Here is a 25926-nt window from a genome sequence, read left to right as displayed (position 1 = left end):
TTACTCCATGCTTCCTGGAAACAAATGATATTGACCCCACACATGGCAGCCACCTCCACAATAGCCTCTATGCGTTTGTGGAGAGCAGAGACCTGGCAAGTCAAAAAGCAAGGATTAGAATATAGCCAGTACTGTTGTTGAAGCAAAAGAATTTATCCGGATGCAGCTAGAACAGTAAAACTCCCCATGTGACCACCAGAGAAGAAGAAAGAAGGGGGCGGGAGTTTGTGTCTGCTATTTTCATCAAACCCAAACCTGCAAGATAGAAGGAACGAAAGCACCTCTAGGCTCCCCCAGATATGGACTCAGCCCCTCTCCGCCCTTCATCTCTCTTACCATCCCCCATCCCACCTTACCCTACCCCTTGTGATGGAGAAACAGCATCTTTCTCATGGTGTTCCTGAACAATGTGAATGAGTATAGCTGTAACTTCCAGTACGCAGAGCAGGGGTGTGTCTGTGTAGAAGGACACCTACACACACACACACACACACACACACACACACACACATCCTGGAATTCAAGCAACCTGATGTTTCCTGCAGAATACTTAAGAATTATCAAAGTGTCTGGAGATTACCACGACAGACAAAGCCAAAGTTCCAGCAAAACCTTTTCTTTTGATTTCAGCTATGACAAGCTGTATAAATAAACCACTTGCATCTGTGACATGATATTTAAGAGAACTGTAAAATATTACCATAACCATAAAGGGATGTCTACAATACTTTCATAACCTGTGGGGCTTTGGGTAAACAGACATCTCGGCATAGTGAGCTCCTGGCTTTATGATAAGCAGGAAAAGATACAGGTATGACTGGTCAGTGCATCCTGGCAGAGGCAGCCTCGGGGGTGGGGTGGGGTGGGGGGGAAACAAGCATCCTGGGGAGTGAGCTCGAGCAGCCAGAGGGGCACTTTCCCAGTTGGTGAAGGAAAGGAATTTCAGGTCAGGGGTGGTAGAAGTGACGGAAGGGTGATGGAGATGAGGAGGAGAGAAGGAAGAACGAGAAGAGAAGAGCTGGGCGCAAGACGGGAAAGAAGAAGAAAAGACAGAGAGAGGTGACTCGGATGCCCTTCCAGTGCTCGAGCTACGGAACCCCAGGACAGCCTGCCAGTGACTGCAGCATGGGACAAGCCAGAGCCAGAGCCCCCGTTATATGTGCATTGTTAAAACAAAGACCGCACCTGTTCCGCCACAGGGGCAGATGTGGGGAGTGGGATCCTGTTCTGAACGAGCCCCACACGCACGATCTGGGGGCATCTCTGCTGCTCCTTGGCCGCCCCGAAGGCATATCCCTTCAGTTCAAAGTTTCTCTCTGAGGCAGTTTCTAAAGCTTTTCTGGGCAGATCAAGATTTCTGAAAAGGCAAGAGAGAAGAGAGAGAGGATTTTGAAGCGTCTGATATATTAACACATCCCTCCCCCCCACCCCGACCCTTGGGGGATCAGAGTGTGGGCTTAGCATGTATGAAGCCCTGAGTCACATCCAGCACTGACAAAAACCCATGCCCATCCCGCCACCTCTCTGTAGTTGTTTCTCAGACAAAGAGGAGCTGTGGAGTGTCTCTTTTGGAAAGCCTTCAACAGGGCCAAGAGACCTGTAGAATGGTCAGGCTGGGGTATGAATGAACACTACTATGCTGATGTGAACTGGGGGACTCTAGCACGGAGGAGGCCTGTCTAGGGCTGGCAAAGGGAGGAAGTGCTATCCATCAACAGGCTGGTGTTTGGAACTACAGAGGATCAGGGCCAAGACGACAGCCCCAGCGGCCAACCCAGATAGGAAGGAATTGGCTCCAAAAAAAAAAAGTGTTTGAACCAGGATCAGAGGGCTGTGTGTATCCTAGGGTTTTGGGCCATCTGTGCTACCAGAGAGGGGCGATGGGGCTCAGGGGGAAGGCTGGATGGGGGCCAGGAACGGCTAAAAGAAAAAGAGGCCCTGCACTCATTGGCCCCCTCGGGAAGCTGAGTTTCGGGAAGTCAGCCTGGAACCTTGTTCTCTGACACTCCTTCAGCTAGTTCCATGCCTGGTACGGGTAGGTGCTGGGTGGGCGCTGGGTGGGTGCTGGGTGGGCGCTGGGTGGGTGCTGGGTGGGTGCTGGGTGGGCACTGGCTTGATGGGTGCAAGTGTAAACATTTACCCAAATTTGTGCTTCATCATCAGCCGCTAGAGGACTATTTCCCTTCTACCACAGAGACCACAGGTCAGGCAGCAGCTACCTCCTGGGGCCTGCTGCATGCCCAGGCCTGGGGTAAAACCCCAGGGGCACAGTTCATGGCCGAGGGCCAGGAAGGCCTTACCATCTAAAGGCAAAACGATTATGAAATACCAAGAACATATCAAAAATAACCTGACAGGCGTTACCTAATAATGATATTTCTCTCCTACTTGAAGCCGCTCTCTTAAAGACATTTCTTTCAAAATCACAGCCCTGTCAGCCCAAGCCCCCTGTCTCCACCCCCTGCCAGGAGCTCTCCCTGACAGCTGTGAGCTGGGCTCCGCCCCTGACAATCAGCCTGCTTTTCAAACAGGCAAGGCTCCCTTTCCTCTGCAGGTTAGAAATAGCTGCGGTGCCCACACCTGGCCTCCCCTCACTGTGACTGCCTCAGAGAGTCCTCCCACCCTCGGGTGGAGGGGCCCCTCTTGTGGGTCTCAGTCCCTGGGAAGGGTGGAAACAGTCCCACAGCTTCCCGGGAGCTACACGCTGAGGACATGTAGACACCCGTGTCACAGGGAGGAAAGTGGGGGAGGCTGTGTGTGTGGTTTTCCCAAAGGCTATGGGCTCAGGAGCCAGGCTGCCCTTCCAGAGCGTCCTGTGGTCTCAGTCCAGGAAGATGGCAGGTGCAGCAAGCCCAGCTTGCGGGTGGACATCTGTCTCTACCGCACCCCACAGCGTCTGCCTTCTGAGCACCACTGTCCTGCTGTGCTAATCTCCCCTTCTGTCCTGAGTTCCCTGTGAGTCCATTGCTGTCCCCACCTCTGCCTTCCTGAGACTGTGCCCTAGATCATTCCCAGCTCCCTCCCAGCAGACACTTATCCCCCTGGGCCTGAGGGGAGGGCAGGCCAGGCTGCTCCATCCTGCAGATCAGCTGCCTTTTGGTGGGTTCTGCATCTTGATGACCCCTTCTATTTTTCTGGTTACCATCTGGAGGCTCTCTCTTCCATCCTGCTCTTCAAAGCTGGAAATCCCCACGACCCACCCTGCGCTTGCATTCAAGAGTTTCGAGTCTACAAGGACAAGGGCTTGATTTGGAGGAGTCTGTGGGACACTCCGTGGACACTGTGAACAACTGAAATCGTGTCCCCACCGTCATTTGAAATACTGAAACCCTAGCCTCTTGGAGGGCCGAGAATATGACGAGGCAATTAAAGTAGATCCCCTACAAATGGCATTAACACTGCTATTAAAGTCCAGGATAATGTGGCTTGCTTCTTGACCTCACATCCACAGAACAAGAAGTCACCATTTACATATCCAGAAACGGGCCCTCTCCAGACTCTAAACCTACCAATGAGTCTCCAGTGTTATAATCAATATATTTTCCTGAAAGAGCCACCCGCTCAATGATGTCAAAGCTCAGAAAAACTATGATGGGCTCTGATCAGCCATAGCCCGCAAAGGAAGGGAACCCAAAAAATGAGTAAACCCCCAGTTTACTCGGGGGTCTCAGGCTGCATACAGCTGTCTGTCCCTGTAGTTCAATGGTCCTCAACCTTCCTAATGCGGCGACCCTTTAATACAGTTCATGTTGTGGTGACCCCCCCAACCATAAAATAATTTTGTTGCTACTTCCTAACTGTAATTTTGCTATTCTTATAAATCACAATGTAAACATCTGATATGTGACCCCCAAAGGGACCGCGACCCACAGGTTGAGAACCACTTCCGTTCCTCTGCCTCTTCTTGCTATGAAGAGCCTCAATTCCCCTCCCCTTACCCCCACTTCAAGGAAGAAGGCCTGTTAGTTCTCATTCTGGCTCCAACCCACACTCCTGGGTCCCTCTTTCCTTACTATGGCCGAGGCAGACCTGCCTTCAGGGCTCTAGGCTTCTGCTTTCTCGCATTGGGAACTTCATCTCTCTTCCTGGTCTGGCTCTTCGCCGTTCGTTCTTTCAGTTATTCAACTAGAACCTTGGCGCAAAGGAAACATGTTTGCGGAGGGGGCAAATCGCAGCCCAGGGGGAAGAAAAGGAAAAATAAGTCTTCTCCAAGTGTTGGTTCCAAACCTCAACGGCAGCCAGCCCTCTTAATCTTTGTGCATCCTTCCAGAGAGGTACAGAAACAGCAGATGTAATGGCAAAATTGGCTCTTCATCTTGCCTGTTTCGCTTGGTAACACAGAAGCACGCGGGCATAATGATTTTTCTATCATGGATTACTTCAGTTCCCTGTGACTGTAGTGGACCTGAAAAAGTCCCATCACCTTGTGACATCCTAGTTGTCATGACATTATAGTACATTATATTACTGGGCTTGTCATGATCCTGATATCAGTATACACAGTAGAACCAGTCTTTAAAAGTCCAGCATATACAGTTATGCACAGAACATCATACTTGATCATAATAACCAATAACTGTGTTACTGGCTTCTGTAAATGCTTGTTTTAAATTAGAATAGACCATAACAGTTAATATAAAGCAGGACACTGTATTGCCCCAGCATAATATCTCATATTCATAATCCTTCCTGATGGCATCAAGTGTCTATGGTAAAGGGTTACAGCTTAGGTCAGTGGTCCCTACTTACTGTGCTGGCTGCTTCTTATTATCTTGATGCAAAATCTAGACATGTCTAGGAAGGAGATTCCAATCTCTATTGATGGAGTGCCTCCATCAGATTAGCCTGTAGGCAAATCTATGGGGGTAATTTCTTAATTGATGATTGATGTGGGAGGGCCCAGCTCACTGTGGGTGGTGCCACTCATAGGTTCTAAAAGAAAGCAGGCTGAGCAGGCTGTGATGAGCAAGCCAGTAAGCAGCTCCCCTCCATGGCCCCTGCTTCAGTTCCTGCCTCCATGTTCCTGCCTTTAGCTCCTGTCCTGACTTCCAGGGTTGACTGTGCGGCATGAGCTGAATTAAACCCTTTCCTCCCTCCGTTGCTTTTGGTCATTATTTTTATCACAGCAATAGAAAGAAAACTGAGACATCTAGCAGGTGCCAAGCCTCCTAAATTCCATTCCTAGCATCACATGAGAAAAATCTTAAGGGGAGGAAACAGATGGGAAGGGGATGGGAGAGGAGGGGAGGGGAGAAAGGGAATGGAGGGAGGAAGGAAGAAGTACCATGGCAAAGGATTAGTTTACACCATCTAGGTTAGTGTAAGTACCCTTTGCCAAGTTCACAGAACCACACAATCACCTAAGGATGACCTTGCTCCTATTGCTGAAGAACATACGATCCAAGCTTGGCCATTCCTCCCAGATGCACAGACCCGTCACCTTCACCATTGATGGCGATTGGTCTCTTCCATTTAAGGAACAGAAAAAGGCGAGTGTGTGAGCGCTTGCGCAACGGCTTGCCCTCATCAGGGAGCTTCCACACGTGCTCTCACCTTGGCCCTTTATCTCTTCAGTCCCATTCTCTGGCTCCCACTCCACATCTTAGGAACCACCCCGCCTTTCCATCATTTGAGTCACAACTTTTGCATCTACCGACATCTCTTTGCCTTCTGAAGCCACTTCCTTGTCCAACCTGGAGTCCTCCCACCCACTTAGCCTTTCCCAAAATGCTCTGCTTCCTCTGACCTCTTAAACACGTAGGTCTTGAATATTTCTTCCGGTCCCCCCCCCCGCCATGTTGCTCTTGCTCTTTCTTCCCCTGGAATGACCATCCAAGCACAGTTCCCAAGTTCCCAGCGCTCCCTGTGAGACACACTGCTGTACAGCAAATGACCACTGACTTTTCCACCCGAGACCTCACGCATGCCTATAGGAGACTGAACACATTCCTATCTCTTTGTATGTTTTTATAAATCTAGTTTTTCTATGGCATGCATTATTGGACACATACTTGGCTTTTAAAATTACCTGTCACAGATGAAGAAACTGCGTATTTTTCTAGTCAAAGTGATCAAGCGATTGAGTAAAGCCTCAATAATGTTGCATCCTACTTTTTCTTTTTTTTGGTGTTTTGAGACAGGGTTTCACTGCAGCTATCGAGCCTGTCCTGGACCTAGTTCTTGTAGACCAGGTTGACCTCAAACTCACAGAGGTCAATCTGCCTCTGCCTCCCGAGTGCTGGGATTAAAGGTGTGCACCACCACCGCCTGGCACATCCTACCATTTTCACTGAGTAAGATTCCCGTTTTGATGACTTCTGAGGAACAGTGAGTCTGGTTTCTCCAACAGTTTCTATTCACCAAGCAGTCACGACAGATGCTTTACCACAGTTGCTACTGCACCCAGAGGATTCTACCAGGCGAGGCTGTTGGCAGTCTTCTAATGCAGTCCCTATCATGGCTGACCAAAGAGTCCTGCTTTGGCTGCCAAGGCTTCATTCTGCTCAATATTATATTCCTGGAACCTCATGCATACCCTTCATGTCGTTCTTTAATATTTCTGAAAGCGACATTCTGAACATTCAGGTTTCACGTCTCCTGGGAAGTCTTTGATACAGACAAGAATGTGGGTTTCTGAACAAGCACATTCCCAGGAATTCCTAGCATGCAAGAAATCCTGAGTTTGGGTCTCGGTGCCATCAAAAACAAACAACAAAAGAACACCCCATCAAGGGCAGAAACTGCATGTTACTTAATCGTCTCTTCAACGTCCTAGGCAAAAATAAGCGAGCAGCAAATGCTGAAGGGATTAGTGAACGCTCCTCAGCTCTGTTCTCTGAGGATCTCATCTGTTTGGTGTAGGCTTTCTCACTTGGCAAATATTTAATAAGCTTTGTCAGTGTACCGGGTACAGCAACAAATCTGGAGATACAGCGATGCAGGGAAGTAGCCGGGTACAAACCGGCCTCTGAAGAACCAACAAGGGTTTAAGTAGGAAGAGTTTTTACATATTTTAAAGATAGAAAAATTTTCTGTCTGGGGGGGGGGGAGTCTACTCACAGCCAAACCTCACCCAAACACAAGAACTAAGCATGCCCATTCACACCTTAAGAGATAAAGTGTGAAAAGGCTGTCAGGGAAACAGAACCCAAGGGAAGAATGGAAACCAAGAGAAGGGCCTTGCTCAGTTACTGGGGGGTCAGGCCCCAGGGTTAGGGCCTGGCAGTCACAGGCTAGCCCTGGTTAGCATTTTAGCCTTGTTACTATTTTACCCCACTCTGTGGTTCTCCAGACACTGATACAATCCCTCTCACCTGGTGGTCCGTGGCCTGGCCTCCCCCTATCCAGGATGTATACCAGTCACTTCTGGGGGAGACATGTCTATCTTCATAGTGCCCCTCAATTTTACCTCCGATGCCAACAGTGCCAATCCCATGGTTACTCACTTTACCCTTAAAGCAAAGCAATTGGGCCATCCCTAGGAATTGGGGTAGGAATACTCCTTGTTTTGTTTAAAAACAACAACAACAACAACAACAAAAACCTTCTTTGGAAGTCTTGATTCTGTCACTTCTTGTGTGACTAATTTGCTGCTGTTGTATGGGGCTGTAGAAAGCCAGCTCTGACATGCCTGGCAGGCCACTGAACTACGCTATCCACCACATGATGACTGGTCTTGCAAATACCACAGGAAGTAGAGCATTTTGGGGTCACCTAGCCCCTCATAGCTTATGGAGAGTTGTTCTTTGGTTGTGGGGGAGGGTTGGAGGTTTTTTGTTTTTGTTTTTTTTTTCCAAAATGCCAAAGAAGTTGTTCTTCCACCCACTTGCTATGTTAGATTTCGTGGATGAGGCCTCCCTGCAGGGACTCTAAGGTTGCTGGGAACCACTTGATTTCATTAATTCTCTTTGGCTGATCAAGGTCCTAATACAAGGTCATGGACCCTTGGAGAGGTCGTGGAGCAAACAGGCTGGATTGAATAGTCCGCTGTGAGCAATGGGGTGGAAAGAGGTTTAGCAAGGTCAGAGTCTACGTTTCATTCTAACAGCCAAGAAAACCCCGTACAGGGTACAGGGTTGAAGCCCAGGACAAGGACATAGTCCATTTAAAGACAACTTTCTGGTTGCTCCAGCAAAACGGATTGAAAAGAACATCCAGGAGGGGGTACTCTGCCCAGCTCTGTTTTACCAGATGCCAAATAGCACACTACTCTAAAATAGAAGTCTGGGAATCCACTGCCAGCTCGCCCATTGTGGGAAAAGTTGTGCTGCCAATTCTCTTGGCTTGACCGTTCATTAGTTTCTTAGCTAGTTTGGCTGAGCAGGTCCTCTTCCTCCAAGATACTGGGCCACAGCAGGAAGGAGGGATCAGAGAACCCTAGTGGGTGGCACTGGACAGAACCCCAGAGAGGAAGCTGGGAGCCAGGTCAGAGCTAGGAACTTACAGAGAGAGCTCAAAGAGACAAATTCCCCTTTTTCCTATTTTGTTTCACACAAGGTGTGTGTCAGGTGGCTGCGGCAATGGGGGGCGGTAAAGCGGTTTATAAGGGTCACCCTCATAGTTTGGTCTATGGCCTCTGCCAGCCTACATGATTCTCATCCCAGCCCCCACAGAGCCATTCTCAGCCCAGAAGCCCTCCCCAAATCCACACATAGTGGCTACAATCCCACCCCCGTCCCACCCCCAAACTCAGCCTCTGGATCCCTGACCTAGTCTGCTTGCCATAAAGAATTCGCTTCACCTCGCCCAAATCATCAGGCGGCAGATGCTTTTCCAGGCACTGCTCCAGGGACTGCCACTCAGGTCCCGCCATGGCCAGAGGCTGCAGGTTCTGTGTCCACAGGAATGTTCTGCCTATGGGCCCCAGGATTGGGAGGAGACGACCGTGGACTTCTGGCAGCTCTTCAACAGCAGTGTATTGGATTCTCAGCGGGGAGGAGGGCCCATGAGCAGACAACACTCTTCTCAGGCCTCTGCTGACAGCAGCCAATCCGTGCTCAGGGCCTTCATAGTGAAACCGCCCCATTGGCTCACCATGGGGCGAGTGCCAGACTTGGCCAGACTTGCCTTCTGGACCAGTGTTGATCACAGCTGGAGGCTTTCCCTAGCCCTGCTGTCCCCTCGGTTCTCTCTCTTGCTCTCCCTCATCCCTGGAACTCACCCTCTCCTGCCCCAGGTATAGCTAGAGATCTTTATAGTCGGTTACGGGGACCTGGGCTGAGGTCATTTGACTTGGGTCTTATCCCGCAGAACAGTACAGTTTCCTTTGAGCCACAGGTCCCGGGAGTCAGGCAAGGTGAGGCTGGTATCCGGTACTTCCCTGGAGTCAGTGCTGCAGAATCCCGGATCCTGAGCAGGGGACTCTCCTGTACTCCGATGCGGCTTCAGGATCTCTGCCTTCTGCAGTACACGTGCCCTCGTGGGCGCTTTGCCCGCTGCATTAGACTTTTCTCCCAGGTGGTAGTGGTGAAGGCCCCTCCTGCTGTTCCCTGTAACGCTTACAAACCTCCTGTGAATTATGAAAGCCCGGCCAGCTTTGCTCCAGAACGAATAGTGAGGGAAGCAGTCCCAAGACGCTAATTTAATTCTGGGGCCTGTGCAGTTATCCTGTTTCACGGGGGTCATCTGTTGCTTTATCCGTGAACCTGCAAGGCTGTGACCACTTCACAGCCTTGCTGGAGTTCAGCTCCGTGGGAGAGCACCCGCTGCCTCCTTGCTACAGGCCCTGAAGAGAGAGGGTGGGGCTTAAAATACTTGGTTTACCACTGCTTTGATATTATCTGACAGTTTCCAGTCTCTTCCTTTGCCAGAAACTCGGGGCTCTTGTGTGTAAGACTTCACAAAGCGTAAGACAAAGACAGGTGAGAGGTACCGTGGTTTGAAGGAGAGAGAGATAAAGACAGCTGTCCGTTCACCCAGAGGCCCCACAGCTGCATATTCAAGCAACCTTCATCAAAAAAAAATTCCTTCAAGTTGTGCCCATTTTCAAAGACGGTTTTCTTCACGCTATTCCCTAAATAATAGCCTTTCCATTGGTTTAGTGTTAGTCTTAGTCAGGGGTCCTATTGCTGTGATAAAACACCATGACCAGAAACAAGTTGAGGAGGAAAGGGTTTATTTCACTCCTGGGTCCACAGACCAGTCCATGTCATGAGCAGTGAAGGCAGGACCTCACACAGGGCAGGAGCCTGGAGGCAGGAGCTGATGCAGAGGCCAGAGAGGAGTGCTGCTTACTGGCCTGCTCCTCATGGCTTGCTCAGCCTGTTTTTTTTTTTTTTAATATTTATTTATTATGTATACAATATTCTGTCTGTGTGTATTTCTGCAGGCCAGAAGAGGGCACTAGACCCCATTGCAGATGGTTATGAGCCACCATGTGGTTGCTGGGAGTTGAACTCGGGACCTTTGGAAGAACAGGCAATGCTCTTAACCTCTGAGCCATCTCTATAGCCCTCAGCCTGTTTTCTTATAGATCCCAGGACCACCTGCCCAGAAATAGCACCACCCATAGCGGGCACTCTCTTAAAAGTAAGTGGTCACTCACAGCGAGGAATTGGGCATAGCATCCCTCAAGGTCAGCAGCCTTCTGTATCTTCAGGACCAGTTTTTAATGGGTTTTCTTCCAGCCTCACTTGCAAAGCGAAACTGTCTTGTTAAGGAGAAATAACCGTCTAGAGCAATGACAGAAAATGACGGAACACTAGGTGCTCCTTATTTCCCACCCGAGGACTCTTAAATGTTCTTATCTCATTTTGGAATTGCCTGTCATTTCCCTACTCACTGTTTGCTAGGGAATGGTTAGAAGTCTTTGTGTTTCGGAGAGTCCGATAAGCAGTGGCATCATGACGCATTGGGCTTGTTGGAAATGACAAAGCCAGGTTTGTCTTCTGACAGTTAAGACTTTGAAGGGGAGGAGGGGCTAGTAGATGTGTTATCCAGAGCATGCTACCTTGTCATCTGCACCTTCCATTGCCTTTAGATATTTTTTTTGTAAGTGTAGCTTGTAGGAAACACTGGTGAAGAAGATGACTTGCAGATGCAAATCACTTCTGTCCGGTGGAGATGCAATTGTTGATTGCACTGAGTAGTTTCGCATTCACCTGTGAATTACTCTGTATGGTTTCAGTGCCCTACTGTTTGTCTCGTTGAGGAATCCAATTCCACGCGAAAGACAAGCTACTCAAGGCCATTCTATGTGACAGGTGTGTTCATGACATGTTTAGTTGTTATCTCTAGAGCAGTCGTCCTCAGCCTTCCTAATGCTATGACCTGCAGGCTGAGGAACACTGCTCCATGGGGAACCTCCCAGGACCTGACAGGATGCATCCTTAGGGACCCTGACTGCTAGCTAGCTGGGATGGGTTTAAGCACAAACTCTTTCTAAAATGAACGACACCTGAAAGAAATTAAAACATAAAAGGAGAGCCGGGCGGTGGTGGCGCACGCCTTTAATCCCAGCACTCGGGAGGCAGAGGCAGGCGGATCTCTGAGTTCGAGGCCAGCCTGGTCTACAAGAGCTAGTTCCAGGACAGGCTCTAGAAACTACAGGAAAACCCTGTCTCGAAAAAAAAAAAAAATAAAAGGAAAACCTTAGAAAGGTCAAAGGAGGCTTTCCCAAACTCTTTCTAAAATAAATGACACCTGAAAGAAATTAAAACACAACAGGAAAACCTTAGAAAGGTCAAAAGAGGCTTTCCCAAGTTGGATAGGCATAGAAAATTCTCCTTACCCTACTTGTTGAAGGGCTATGTCTGTATAGAAAACAGATTAAAGTCAGGTGAAGTGGTGGTGGCCCAGGTTTGTAACCCCAGCAGTGGGAGGCTAAGGAGAGATGACTGATACTTGGGGTTAGCCTGGGTTACACAGACATACGCTGTTTCAAAAATATAAACACACACACACACACACACACACACACACACACACACACACACACAGGATAGGAAGAGTAATCAAGTAGCCCGTTCTTGTTTTATCTGATGCTTATTTCTTTATTTTTATTGGTTTTCATTTTATGCCTTTGGGTACTTCTGGGTACACACTGCATGTATGGCTAGGCATCATGTGTGTGCAGTGTTTGCAGAGGCCAGAAGAGGGCGTCAGATTTCCTTGGAACTGGAGTTACAGGCAGTTGTGAGCTGCCTTGGGAGTGCTTGAAACTGAACTCTGGTCCTCTAAGCCAGTGAGTGCTCTTAGCCACTGAGCCATCTCTCTTGCTCCTGCTGAGTACTTCTTAAAATCAGGAACCCAATTTATAACAAGGGTCACTTCCACGTGTTTGCTGTCACTAGGCCTTTACACCCTTCTACAGTCTTTGGGCTAAGCTTTGTGTTTTTGAGACAGGTGTTTCTTGCTTGCAACCAGTATTCAGAAATGCAAATGTTGGACTTAAGATTGCTTATGTTATGGAGAAAATGATTAGGTTGATAATTCAAAGAAAGAAACACTTTCTGAAAAACTAGCAAATGATATAATATGAAAATTTTGCCTGGCAGTGGTTGTGCACACCTTTAATCCTAGCATTTGGGAGGCAGAAGCAGGTGGAGCTCTGTGAGTTCGAGGCCAGCCTGGTCTATGGAGCAAGTTCCAAGACAGCCAGGGCTACAGCTAGAAACCCTGTCTTGAAAAAAGCAAAGAAACAAATCTAAAATTTATTTTATGTATATGTGTTATATGTCAACAAATACATTCATATTTAAAAGTCATTAATGTGATGAATAAAGCCACCTGAGAAATAAGTGAGACTTCAGAAATTAAAAAAAGACATGAGCCCAAATACTTTGCAAGGTTTAAATGACTCAGAAAAAATTAAGTAGAAAGAACTTGTTCATATTTGTTTGTTTGTTTGTTTTCAGAGGTATGCTCACCGGAATTGGTTTGGAGCTTCCTATGGAGGCCAGGTCAGCTTCAAACTAGCAATCCTCCTGCCTCAGCCTCATTAGTGCCGTTATGGTTAAGTCTGTCCCCGGAATTAACCATGGAATTATATTAGTTTAATAAAAGCTGCAGGAGGCACTAGGTCCTTGTGCTCACAGAGAAGCACTAGGGAAACCAGGAATGTCAAACACACAGGGTTGTCTCCTCAGAGAGAGAGATGCGCAGACAGCTGGGAGCAGAGCTAGTTAACAGCCCTGGTGACCTTTGTGCTAGCTGTGTGATCAGCCACACCATATCCTCCCCAGACCCTTATCATGAGCTCATTTTTCTCAGTCAGTTTATAGAGCCTGTCTTTATGGAAGATGTCACATGTGCTTAATTTATCAAACCCATCTTTATGGACGATCACATAGACTTGACAAAGAGGTTTGATGCAGTCATGTCTTAAGTTCTATTGTGCACATGGGATTGCATTGGTTATACCAAGAAACTCCTCACCCCCCCAACAACTGTGCTGTGCTTAAATGCACCTAAAATAAACTGTTCAGCGTCAGACTCTCTTTGAACCAACACCTCGTTGAAGTAGACTACCTTCTTATCTCACATGGTTCTTTATTCTGCTGGCTGTGGTGGTCACAAATACACCCCACTACAAGCAGCTGCGTTTCTTGGTGAACAAAATACGCATATCCTTTATGGATTTCTTGCTTAAATACTGTAATGCTAAAAACACCAAAAAGCTATTCCCCAAATAAGAAAATACCTATAAATAAATTTAGTCAAGGAGGTGAAATATTTAATTGAAAACTTTAAAGCATTGAAGAAAGAAATTGAAGAAGGTTCGAAAAGGTAACACCCCCCCCCCGTGCAAAGAATTAATATTTTTGAAATAGCCATGTCACTGAAAGTGATCCACAGATTCAGCACAGTCTCCCCCCATCAGAACTCCAATGACAAAGCCAGAGAGATGGCTTAGTGGTAAAGACACTTGCCACCAATCCTGATGACCCACACTGTGGAAGATGAGAACCAGCTTCCACAAATTGTCTTCTGACAGTTTATTAATACATTTATTATTCGTTCTTATTGTTTTGTGTGTGCTTATACATATGGGCACATACGTGCATGCCACAAGCAAATGTGTGGTGGTCAGGTGGCGAATGATGAAGCCGAAACCTTCTCTGGCCTCTGCACATTCATGGGTGCCACACATGTGTACACATATATTATACAGTTGCACACAAATTCCGATGACATTTTTCACAGAAGTAGAGAAAAAAAAAACAGTTGAAAATTTCATGTGGAAGCACAAAGGGATACTAAGGCAATTCCAAGAAGAAAAAGCATTACTGTTAGTATAAATACCTGACCTTAAATTATGCTACAGAGCCGTAATGATTAAAAACTGAGTTGTACTAACACAAAAACAGGCACATTGGCCAATGGAGTAGAATAGAAAACCTAGAAATAAACCCACACAGCTATAGCCACCTAAAATTTTACCAACGTGTCAAAAATATACATCAGAGAAAGACGGTCTCTTCAAATGATGGTGCTGGGAAAACTGAACGTTCAATATGTACAAGGGTGAAAAAATTCCCCCTCACCCTACACAAAAACCAACTCAAAATGGATCAAAACTTTATTGTAATGCTAGAAGTCTTCTTGACAGTTTTAGAGGAAAACAGGCAAAACATTCAAGGTACAAGTATAACCGAGAACTTTCTGAAAAGAAACTCCACCATCACAGGAAGTAATCCCAAGAATTGACAAACTGGATTAGATGAAGTTTAAAAGCTCCTGCATACCAAGGAAAAGAATAATCAGAGAATGAAACAACCCTCAGAATGGGAGAAAAATGTTGCCAATTACATATATCACACAGGAACCTACTATCTAGCATATATAAAGAAGTGCAGAAACTAAACACCAAAACCAAATCATTCTTTCAATTAATGGGCAAATAAGATGATAGGCAGTTTTCAAAAGAATACAACTGGTGATTCATACTGAAAAGGTGTTCTATATGCTCAGTCATTAGGAAAATGCAAATTAAAGCTGCTTTGAGATTCTGTCTCACACTGGGCAGAATGGCCACCATCAAGAAAACAAAAGCTTGCTTGTAGGAGGAGTCCCTTCCCCAACTCCATTCACTGGGAACTCCATCTCCTGGTGTGCCCCAGAGTCCCCTTCCGCCTACATCCCTGTCTCTCCAGACTTATTCTTTGTCTGACTGCTTTCAGGAGCCCCTCCTCCCAACACTTCCACTCCCTGGGGACACCCTGTTGGCGCTAACTCAGTCCCTCTAGTTTCTTTCCTACAGACCCTCTCAGGCCTTTCCCCTCCACTATCTCCACTCCTTTCTGCCACCCGCCTACCCACAGAAGCACCCTCTAATCAGGGCCACCGCAGCCACCACACTTGCCTAGAATCCAGACACAGCAACAGCTGAGGAGTAGAACATCCACAAGACATCATGACTACGGACACCTAGACCCCAAAACAAAACTGCAAACATGACCAGCCAAGACAATATATATGCCTCCACCAGATGTCAGTAAGCCTTCTGCAATAGCAGAAGGCACCCAGAAATGCACTAGAGCTAAGCACAAGGCAAGGACTTCAAACAGCAATTATGAATATGTTCAAGGACCTTACAGAGGATAGGAATAAATGCCTTAATGAAGTCTGCGAAAACACAAATGGTTCGATAAAATAATGAAAATCATTCCAAACATGAAAGTAGGGGTTAACAAATAGAATCACTGAAGGAAACACAAACTGAAATAAAACTGGAAATGAAAATTTTAGGATGTCAAACCTCAGAGGTAAGCCCTGCCAACGAAATACAAGACTCAGAAGAGAGGACTGCAGGTGCTGAAGACAAAGTAGAGGAAATGGATACTTCAGCCAAAGAAAATATCAAATCTAAAAAACTCCAAACACACACACACACACACACACACACACAAAACATCCCGGAAGTCTGGGGCACTGTGAAAAGCACAAATATGTGAATAATGGGCATAGAGGAAACAGAAGAAACCCGGGTCAAAGGCTTAGAAAATACTGTTAACAAAACCATAGGAAATAAATAAACCAACCTGTAAAAGGAGGGGCCTATCAAAGTGCAGGAAGCATGTAGAACCAAATAGGACTAGAAAAGAAATTCCCCGTGACACAGCATGAGCCAAACACTAAATATCCAGAAGAAGGAATATTAAAAGCTGCCAGGGAAAACAAACACAGAAACAGTTCACACCTGACTTCTCAATGGAGATTCTAAAAGCCAGAAAGGTTTGAATAGATGCTCTGCAAAATCTAAGAGACTACAGATGCCAGCCTAGACTACTCTAACCCCCAAAGCCATCCATCCCAGTTGGTGGGGAACGAACAGCATTCCAGGATAAAACCAAATTTAAGCAATATCTCTCTGCCAATCAGCCCTTCAGAAGGCTCTCTAAGGAAACGTTTAGTCTGAGGAGGTTAACCACACCCAAGAAGACACAAGCAATAAAGAATCCCAGAATAGCTCATTGAAAGAGGGAGGAAAATGCCACAACATAATAATAAAATAACAGGAATCCATAAAAACAGCTCATTGAAAACTCAGTGTTAGTGGTCTCAATTCCTCCAATAAAAAAACACAGACTAACACACTGGATTAGAAAACAGGATCCATCTCCCTGCTGCATCCAAGAAACACACCTAATCGTAAAGTATAGACATTTCCTCTGGGTAAAAGGACAGAAAAAGATATTCCGAGCTAATGGACCCAAGAAGCAAGCAGGTGCAGCTGTTTTAATATCTGACAAAATGGACTATCAACTAATCAGAAGAGATAGGGAAGAACACTATACCCTCATGAAAGAAAAAAAATTCACCACAAACAAACCAAAACAAAAATGCAGGGCTAGATGGATTCAGTCCAGAACTCTATCAGACCTTCAAAGAAGAATTAATGGTTATAGCTTCAGATAATTCTGCAAAATAGAAACTGAAGGAAGATTTCCTAATTCCTTATATAAAACCACACTTGCCCTGACAACAAAACTACACAGACAAAACAAAAAAGAAAATTATAGACCAATATTCCTTATGAATGGAGATGCAAAATTCTCAATAAAATACTTGCAATCTGGATCCAAGAACATATGAAAAAGACCATTATCAAGCTCGTCCATGCCAGAGATACAAGGATTGTTCAACATACCTAAATCAATAAATATAATCCACCCTATAAATAGGCTAAAGACAAAATCACATCTCATGAGATGCAGAAAGGATACTTTACAAAATCTAACATCCTGTCATGATAAAAAAAAGTCCTGGCAAGGCTAGTCATACAAGAGATATAGATCGACAAATAAAGGCAATCTACAGCAAGCCCACAGCCAATCAATCTAAACAGAAAGAAACTCAAGCATTTGCACTAAAATCAGGAACAAGACAAGAATGTCCCATTCTTCATACCTGTTCAATATAATGTTTAAGTCTTAACTAGAGCAATAAGACAGCTTAAGGAGATCAAAGGGATACAAATAGGAAAGAAAGAAGTCAAAGTATCCTTATTTATAGATGAGGCGGTTTTAAACATAGAAGACCCTAAAAGCTCGACCAGAAATTTTCCAGAGTTCATAAACAATTTCAACAAAGTAGCAGAATACAAAATTAACACACAAAATTCAGTAGCCTTCCTATATATAAATGCAAGAGAAAGAAATCAGGCAGTCAGTATTCTTCACAATAGCCTCAGAAATATTGTGTGGTAGTTCTAACCCAGCAAGTGAGAAGCTTGTAGGACAAAAACTTTAGACATTGAAGAAAGAAACTGAAGACAGTAGAAGATGGAAAGATCCCCAATGCTCATGAATTAGTAGAATTGATATTTTAGAAATGGCCATCCTGCCAAAAGCAATCCACAGATCCAATGCAATCACCATCAATATTCCAACACAATTCATGGAAACCGAAAAAGAAAAGAAACAACTTTCAGCTTCGTATGGAAACACAGAAACCTAGGATAGATATACCGCAGTCCTGAATAACAAATGAAATGCTGGAGGTGTCGCATCCCAGATCTCAAGCTGTGCTACAGAGCTCTATAGTAATAAACTATACTCCATAGAACTGGTACGAAGACACAAACATTGATCAAGACAATTAAACTGAAGACCCAGACATAAATTTTTTTTCAAAGAATCTGAAAACTCACACAGAAAACAAGACAGCATCAAACAAAACAAAACAAAACAAAACAAAACACCAACCAACCAAACAACAACAACAAAAACAGTGCTGGTCAAACTTGGCAGCTGCATGTAAAAGAATGCAAATAGATCCATATGTATCACCCTGTATATTTAAAACCCAACTTCAATGGACCAAGAACCTCAAAATAAGATACCCTGAATCTGATAGAAGATACAATGGGGAGTAGGCTTGAACTCATTGGCACAGGAAGGGGTTTTCTGAACAGTGCACCAATTACACAAACACTAAGACCAGCAATTAATAAACAAAACTTCATGAAGGTAAAAAAGTTTTCTATATTTCAAAGGACACCATCATTTGGGCAAAATGACAACCTAGAAAACAGGGAAAGATTTACGAACACAATAGATAGATGGTTAATATCTAAAATTAAAAAGAATGAAGAGACTGAACATCAAGAAATCATATAACCCAATTTAAAAATGGTTTATAGAATAAGCAGAGAGCTCTAAAAAGATAGAACGCAAATGACTGAGAAACATTTAAAGAAATATTCAATATCCTTAGCCATAAGGGAAATCAACATTATAACTGCTTTGAGATTTCTTCTTACACCAGTCAGGTTGGCCAAGATCAATATAACAAATGATAGCACAGGCTGGCAAGGATGCGGGGAAAATAGAACACTTATTTATTGCTGGTAGAACTGCAAATTTTTAAAGCCACTGTGGAAATCAGTGTGGTAGCTCCTTGGGAAGCTGGGAGTAGATCTACCTCATGATCCAGCTATATCGCCCTTGGGCATATACCCAAAGGACTCTTCATCCCACTACGGAGATACTTTCTCGAGCATGTTCATTGCTGTTCTTTTCATATTAGTCAGAAACTGGAAACAGCCTAGATATCTATCTGTGGGTGAATGGGTAAGGAAACTGTAGTACATTTACACAATGGAATACTACTCAGCTCTTAAAAAATAAAATTATGAAATTCACAGATGTGATGACTATTCTTGGTTGCCAGCCTCATGACATCTGGAATCAATTAAACCCCAAGCTATTGGGTACACCTGTGAGAGATTTTTTTTGAGTGGATCATTTGAGGCGGGAAGACCCACATTAAAATCTGGGCCATACCTTCTGGTGGCAGGCTATATAAAGGACATGGAAGAAGAAGCTCTTGCTCTTTGCCTACTTGCTTTCACTCACTCTCACTGGCAAGAGCATCCCTTCACTGATATTGGGTCTACTTCTTCTGGATTCCAGCCTACTGAAGACCAGCTGAGACATCCAACTATATGGACTGAACAATCACTGGATTCTTAGATTTTCCATGGGGGACGACCATTGTTGGAATAGTCGGACCACAGCCTGTAAGCTACTTGAATAAATCCTCTGTGTGTGTGCGCGTGTGCATGCACGCGTATAATGTATTCATTCATCCTATCATTTTTGTTTCTCTAAAGAACCTGGACTAATGCAGCCTGTAAATGGATGGAGCTAGAAAAAAAATCATCCTCAGGTAACTCAGACCAAGAAGACAAATATCATGTTTTCTCCTAAATGTGCATATTAGCTTTTAAGTCTGGGAGGATCCGGTAATACTAAAGGCTATTTGAAGAGGCATATGAAACCTGCTACTGTAGAAGTCTACTAAAATTTATCATATATGATATGAAAGGAATCTAAATGGAGTCACCAAACAATGGAGGAGACAATGCTCTACCTAGACATTCTCACACCACCAAGTGAAGACTCTTGTGCCAGGAATGGATTATATCTGGTTGAGTCACTGGCCAAAGGGGCGCCACGAAAACCCTGAAAAACCTCAGGCTATTGATTGCTCTCCACAACCTGACAGTAAGGACCTATTGCTGATGACAACACTTACATTTCCCATCTAACACAGAGAAGTCAAGCTGGTGCCTACCTAGAGTTTTCATCCCTACTCACTAGTGTTTGTGGTATGAGAAGGTACTCTGCTCACTACCAGAGGGGAAAGGTGACCACCAACCCAGCTATAAACCCTGTGATCTACAAGAGTGACCTGTCTCTGCTGGTCTAATAGTGGCACAGAGATTGTGGAAATCACCAACCACTCTCTGATTAGATTTAAGGCTCACCCCATGAGACGGAACCCAAGCCTGACACTGCTAGGGTGGCTAAGATTCTGAGATTACATAGACTGTGGGCCTAAGGGAAAACCAAATACTATTGCTCTGCTAAAGGAACATAGCAATAAAATGAATCCTAATGACATTCTGCTATACCCATGGATCAGTGCCTTGCTTAACCATCATCTGAGAAGCTTCTTCTTGCCGTATATGGAAGCTGTCACAGAGACCCACAAATGGGCAGAATGCAAAGAGTGAGAGACTTTGGAGTACTCAGTTTTAAAGGGGATGTCTTCATCAGACTTCTCTTCTAAGGGCTTAGGGAGCCATGTGGAAATATTGTAGAAAGCAGAGGTGGTCAGCGACTATACAAAGCAGGGTCAAGTGTTCTCCAGTGGAGTCTGACTGGGTATATCCACCATACTCCAGGACAGGCTTCTGAGTAGTTTAGCCAAGCAAAGAGAACCCAGTGGTGTTTTTTGTAGATGTTTTGTCCCCTATTGCTTTGTTTGGGCATTTAAAAAAGTCTTATTGGTCTTTTGCTTATATGTTTGTGTTTATTTTTTGTTATTTATTTTTTGTTTATGTTTTTAAGAGAGAAAGAAAGAATGTGGCGTTGTGTGGGTGGGGAGGTAGGGAGAATCTTGGAAGGGAAACCGTAATCAGAATATGTTGTGTGAAAAAGATTGTGTTCAGTTAAAGAAGGAAAGAAAACAAAGAGCAGCAAATGCTGGTGAAGATAAGGGGTGGGAAGGAACACTCACTCATTGCTAATAGGACTGGAAACTTGGGCAGCCACTATAGAAATCAGTATCGAGCTCTCCCAAATACTTAAATAGAACTGACATAGGACCCAACTACACTATTCCTGGATATATACCAAAGGACTGTGGGTCGATATACCACAAAGATATGGGTGCAAATGCACTCATTACTACTCTCTTCACAGCTAAGAAGTGGAACCAGCCTAGATGTCCATCAGCAGATACATGGATAAAGAAAGTGGGATTTTATTCAACCGTGGTAAAGAAAAATAGCGCTCTCTGGAAAAGGGATGGCAATGGAAATTATGCTGTGAAGTTAGTTAGACTCAGTAAGACATAGACTGCATGCTTTCCGTCATGTGTTATATTAGTCAGGGTTCTCTAGAGGAACAGAACTGATAGCATGATTTTATGTGTGTGTGTGTGTGTGTGTGTGTGTGTGTGTGTGTGTGATTTATTAAAATGGCTTACATGTGGTCTAGCTACTCCAGCAATGGCTGTCTCCCAGTGGTGGGTCCAAGAATCCAGTTGTTGCTCAGTCCAGGCGGCTGGATGTCTCAGCTGGTCTACATTATATGCTGAAGAAGTCGGCACTAATGTCAGTGAAGCAATGGATTTCCTAGCGAGAGTGTACAGGCAGAGAGAGTGAGCAAGCTTCCTTCTTCCACATCCTTTATATAGGCTGTCAACCGAAGGTGTGGTACAGATTCAAGGTGGGATTTCCCACCTCAAAAAGATCTGGATTAGAAGTGGGTCTTCCACTTCAAATGATTGAATAAGAAAAGGTCCCTCACAGGTGTGCTTAGCCACTCAGCGTTAGTTGATTCCACACGGAGTCAAGATGACAACCAAGAACAGCTGTCGCATGCATGGAACCTACATTTAACCCAGAAGGAACTAGACAGCCGCGCTCGCCTGAGACCTAAAGCAATGCGCCCAGACATCACAATTTAAAACGTCTGAAACCGAAACGAAACAGCCTCTCCCACTTTGAGTTGTTTTTGTTGTTATTTGGTTAGGTGTTTTCTACAACCCCACCCCCAGCTCAGGCATTTGTCAGAGGAATGGACAAACTAACTCAAATGGGATTCAAAGCAGGCTAGGGTCAGATTCTGGCTAACAACGTGTATTCAGAGAGCAATCTGAAAGAGCTGGTCAAGGAAGAGAGAGACTGGCAGCGGGTGACAGGAAAGGAAAGAGCAGAGGCAGCTGGCAGTCAGTGAACTTCTAAAGCAGCTTAAACTAGGGTCTCTCGGAAGGAAGAGGTAAGCAGGAATGCCACAGCGGGAGGTGAATGAAGGGAAGGAGGATGATCCCATCTCCCCGCACCCCCACCGGGATGGCTGTAGGAACTGGTGGCAGAGGAGGCTTCTTGCCTCACAGCAGGAGGTTTCAGGGGTGGATGAGTGAGCTTGTGCTACCAGACTTCCTGTCCCCACTCTTGCGGCTCGGTCGTCTTCCTCCTTCTGTGTTCATGAAGTCAGTTCCATTCCCCTGCCTTTCCTTGCCTCATCTTCACTTTAGCGAGGTGTCACTAAGAGAAAGACCTCTTTCTCCTCTGTGTACCAAGGCTTTGCATCAGAAAACTCTCAGGACAAGGAACCCAGGTCTTCACCGCATCGGTGTATAAGAATTTGCCAGAGACGTAGACCAACACGTTTGTCTCTTTCCACAGAGTCAGAATTTATCGAACAATAAATTCACAGAATTCAGCAGTTCCAATAACAGCAATTTGTCACAAAAATATCTACTTCTGTGTCTCGGCAGAAGCAAATACAAGTTCTTTATTCCGATCTTCATCACTAACTCCCAAAGCGCATAGCACACAATAAATACATCTCTATACATATAGCCGGGTTACAGAATAAAATACAGACCAAAGAGGCCACGACAGCACTCCAGCGGTTTCAGAAGGGGGCCCAGAAAGACTCTGTATAGATAAGATAACAAGCCAGACCCACACCAGGAGGGAGATAGGAGGGCAAGTCAGGAGAGAGAACAAAGCTGCAGAACTCAGCTGGGAGGTGAAAGGCCACACTGGGTCCGGAGCAGGAAATGAGTCAAGAGCAGGAAACCGTGGTCAGGCCCAGGTCCAGCTGGGCCAACAGGTGGATACACAGGCAGTCAAGTAGGCTGTATCAGTAGCAGGGGCTGAATCAAGTCTGGGAGGAGCCCCGGGTCTTGCCTCAAATACGCGGTATCAGGTGATAAATTGTCACAGGGCCATGCTATTGTAGCGTTAAGTGTCCATCACTTTAAGGAGTCCAGAAAATGAACTTAGACCTTTTCTTCAATCTGGTGTGTCCATTAAGTTCTTGGGTCTGGTTTCTCAGCTATGATTTTAATATGTTCATGTATCCCCACAATTTTAACTCTCCCCAATAAGCTTACAGGGTGGCTCCCTTCCTAGTCGGAGGAATAGGTCATTGATCAGCCTTTGCTGGATGGGGCTGCCTAACAGATGGTTCAGTGTCTGGTTCTATACAGGGGCTGCAGTCTTCCTTCTCAAAGTGAAATAAAAACTTGCTTTAAAATAGAACTTCCTAAAGAATTTCCTCTCAGCCTTCCTAACGCTGAGACCCTTTAATACAGCTCCTCACGTTGTGATGACCCCAACCATAAAATCATCTTCGTTGCTACTTCATAACTGAAATTTTGCTACTTTTATGAATTGCACTGCAAATATCTGATATGCAGGATATCAGATAAGCAACCCCACTGAAAGAGTTGTTCGACTTCCCAAAGGGGTCTCGATCTATAGGTTGAGAACCACTGTCTAGAACAATGAATTAATCACATTCTCAAAAGCAACACTGCTTTATGCAATCTGGAACGATGTAGAGTAGGGCGTAACTTGGTCCTGGCAACCAAGCAAAGCAGCTCACAACTTCAGATACATTGGAGGGATGGTCAGGCCTTCTCTACGTAGGTTGACTCCTGCTTTTCTATGGAATTTTGAGGGAGGAACTGGGCCCACACATAGCACTTAGTGAGTATATATATATACAATTCCAAGGAACCATATCAACAGTCTCCTGACTGCACCAAATAGCTACAGAGCAGAACAACCTTTGCCTGTGACCTTTTAAGTTTAAGGAGGAAAAACAAAAACCTCTCATAGGGGTAATGAGAGCATGGGTTTCTCTGTCTTTGAGGAAAAGCAGGATTTTGTAGGATGCGTATCCCAGGATATCCTCCTCCATCACTTATACTTGATGCCCCCTCTGAAGCTTGCATCCCAGGATGCCTGCTCTGCCCATTCCTGGGGTGACAATAGTGAGCACCTCAAATGCAAGCATTCCTCTTCACTTCAGGGAGTTAGCCAGACCAAGAACTCTGTTGGGTGTGCTATTATTTCCTTGACACCGGAGCACAAACCCCACTAAAGCCTCATTTAAATGGTACTTCCCTGAACTGAGGAAAGTAACCGCATATTGATTGGTAAACGGAGGCCATGATTCCCACCCCAGAAAGGGAGATCTTGGAATGTGTACGCTAGAAGAGGCTTCATCGCCAAGTCAGAATGGCTCCAATGAAGCTGAACCTTTCTCTGGCCTGCTGTGACGATGACTAAGAATGACAGCCAACTTGATAGGATCTTAGAATCACCTAGAAGCCTTTGGGCGTATCCACGAGGGATCATCTAGGTTAGGTTGACGTGGGGGGTTCACCCTAAAAGGAAGACAGCATCATCCCCAGGCCTGGGTGTGGGCTACATGAAAAGCAGGAAGCCAGATGAGTGTGAGCACACAGCCCTCTCTGTCTGTGGAGGCAAAGAGATCTGCACGGTCTCATGCTCCCACAAGCCACGACTGTAACACGCCTGCCTTGTCTCCCTACCTTTGATTATCAGACTAGGGAAACAATGGATCCATGAAGTTTCAATGGCCCTGAGAGCCTCGCTCTCTTCTTTCTCTCATTCTCTTCTTTCCATTCAGTCTGTGGCCCCATCCATGAAATGCTGCCACCCACATCCAGAGATAGAGCTTGTCTTTGCATCTACAGTGCTTTGTATATAACTGGTACCCCAGAAATTATTGTTGAGTCACACTGAACACCGCTATCAGTACATGTACTGGCTTAAGGCTCCTTTATACATATTAACTCAATCGCTTTTGATCTGCTCTACTTTAACAAAAGACTACGTTTAGCTCTGGAGGATTTATAATTGTTTCACTTCAACAAGGCTCTCCACCATCTTTGTACACTTGATATTTGATACGGAAGTGGTCTGAGTCCTTAAGTAGCTCCAGCGACTGTAGGCATTGGGAGTGATGAGATGGTCCACACCCTTATGCTGCTTCATATGACCGATGCTTTACTCAGAAGTAAACATAGATCATCTCTCTCTCTCTCTGATTAGCCTCCTGGGTCACATTTCCTTAGATTATGAATTTGGAAGGCTCCTCATCCAATGCTGCTTCTGAGTTATAGAGAAGTTACATCTGACCTCTTATTACAGGTAACACAACTCTCTGCTTGTGTTTTAAGAAACGAGAATCTAAAATACTTGTTTGTATCTTGAAAAGTAGTTGAAGAGAAAGAAAACTGGGCTGGGTACATAGACAGGTTTTAAACTGAGTTTTACTATTAGATCTAACTTCTATATTTGGGGAAATTATTTGATATGTTATAAATTCTAAGTTAAAAGCATCATAATAATGTAAATTCTGTGATTGGGGAGTATGAAGTGGGGACCTTTTAAAAAAAATGTGGTTAGCAAGAGCAACTGTATCATGTTACCCACCACCAGGAGGATAACTTTGGCTATTAGTGTCACGGATCAAGAACTGCTTCTTGTTTTATTGGAAAAACCTGGGTAGAAGGATCACATAACATCTGAGGGGCCAGCCCTCGTGGATCTCTTTCTTGCTGTGCAGCTGTAGAGAAGTCACTGGATGTCTCTGTTTTAACTTCTTCTCTTGGAAAAATAAGAGTACTAAGACTTACTCCACCTCC

General features: G+C 45.1%; 1 protein-coding gene across 1 annotated transcript in view; it reads right to left on the bottom strand.

Moving 5' to 3' along the window:
• Upb1 (beta-ureidopropionase 1) overlaps window positions 1-8899 on the bottom strand; it is a 29150-nt gene extending 20251 nt beyond the window's left edge. The window contains exons 1-3 of the mRNA XM_038341161.1: window positions 8709-8899; window positions 1186-1357; window positions 5-92 (exon numbers count right to left, since the gene is read on the bottom strand). Coding sequence (XP_038197089.1) covers window positions 5-92; window positions 1186-1357; window positions 8709-8812 — 364 coding nt within the window. The 5' untranslated portion in view covers window positions 8813-8899. The remainder of the gene's footprint in view (window positions 1-4; window positions 93-1185; window positions 1358-8708) is intronic.
• Window positions 8900-25926: the final 17027 nt, after the last annotated feature.

This window comes from Arvicola amphibius, chromosome 9 (genome assembly GCF_903992535.2).
Source record: "Arvicola amphibius chromosome 9, mArvAmp1.2, whole genome shotgun sequence".
NCBI lineage: Eukaryota > Metazoa > Chordata > Mammalia > Rodentia > Cricetidae > Arvicola > Arvicola amphibius.
The sequence above is the reverse complement of the archived record's forward strand: the minus strand, read 5'-3'. Positions and strand labels throughout refer to the sequence as shown.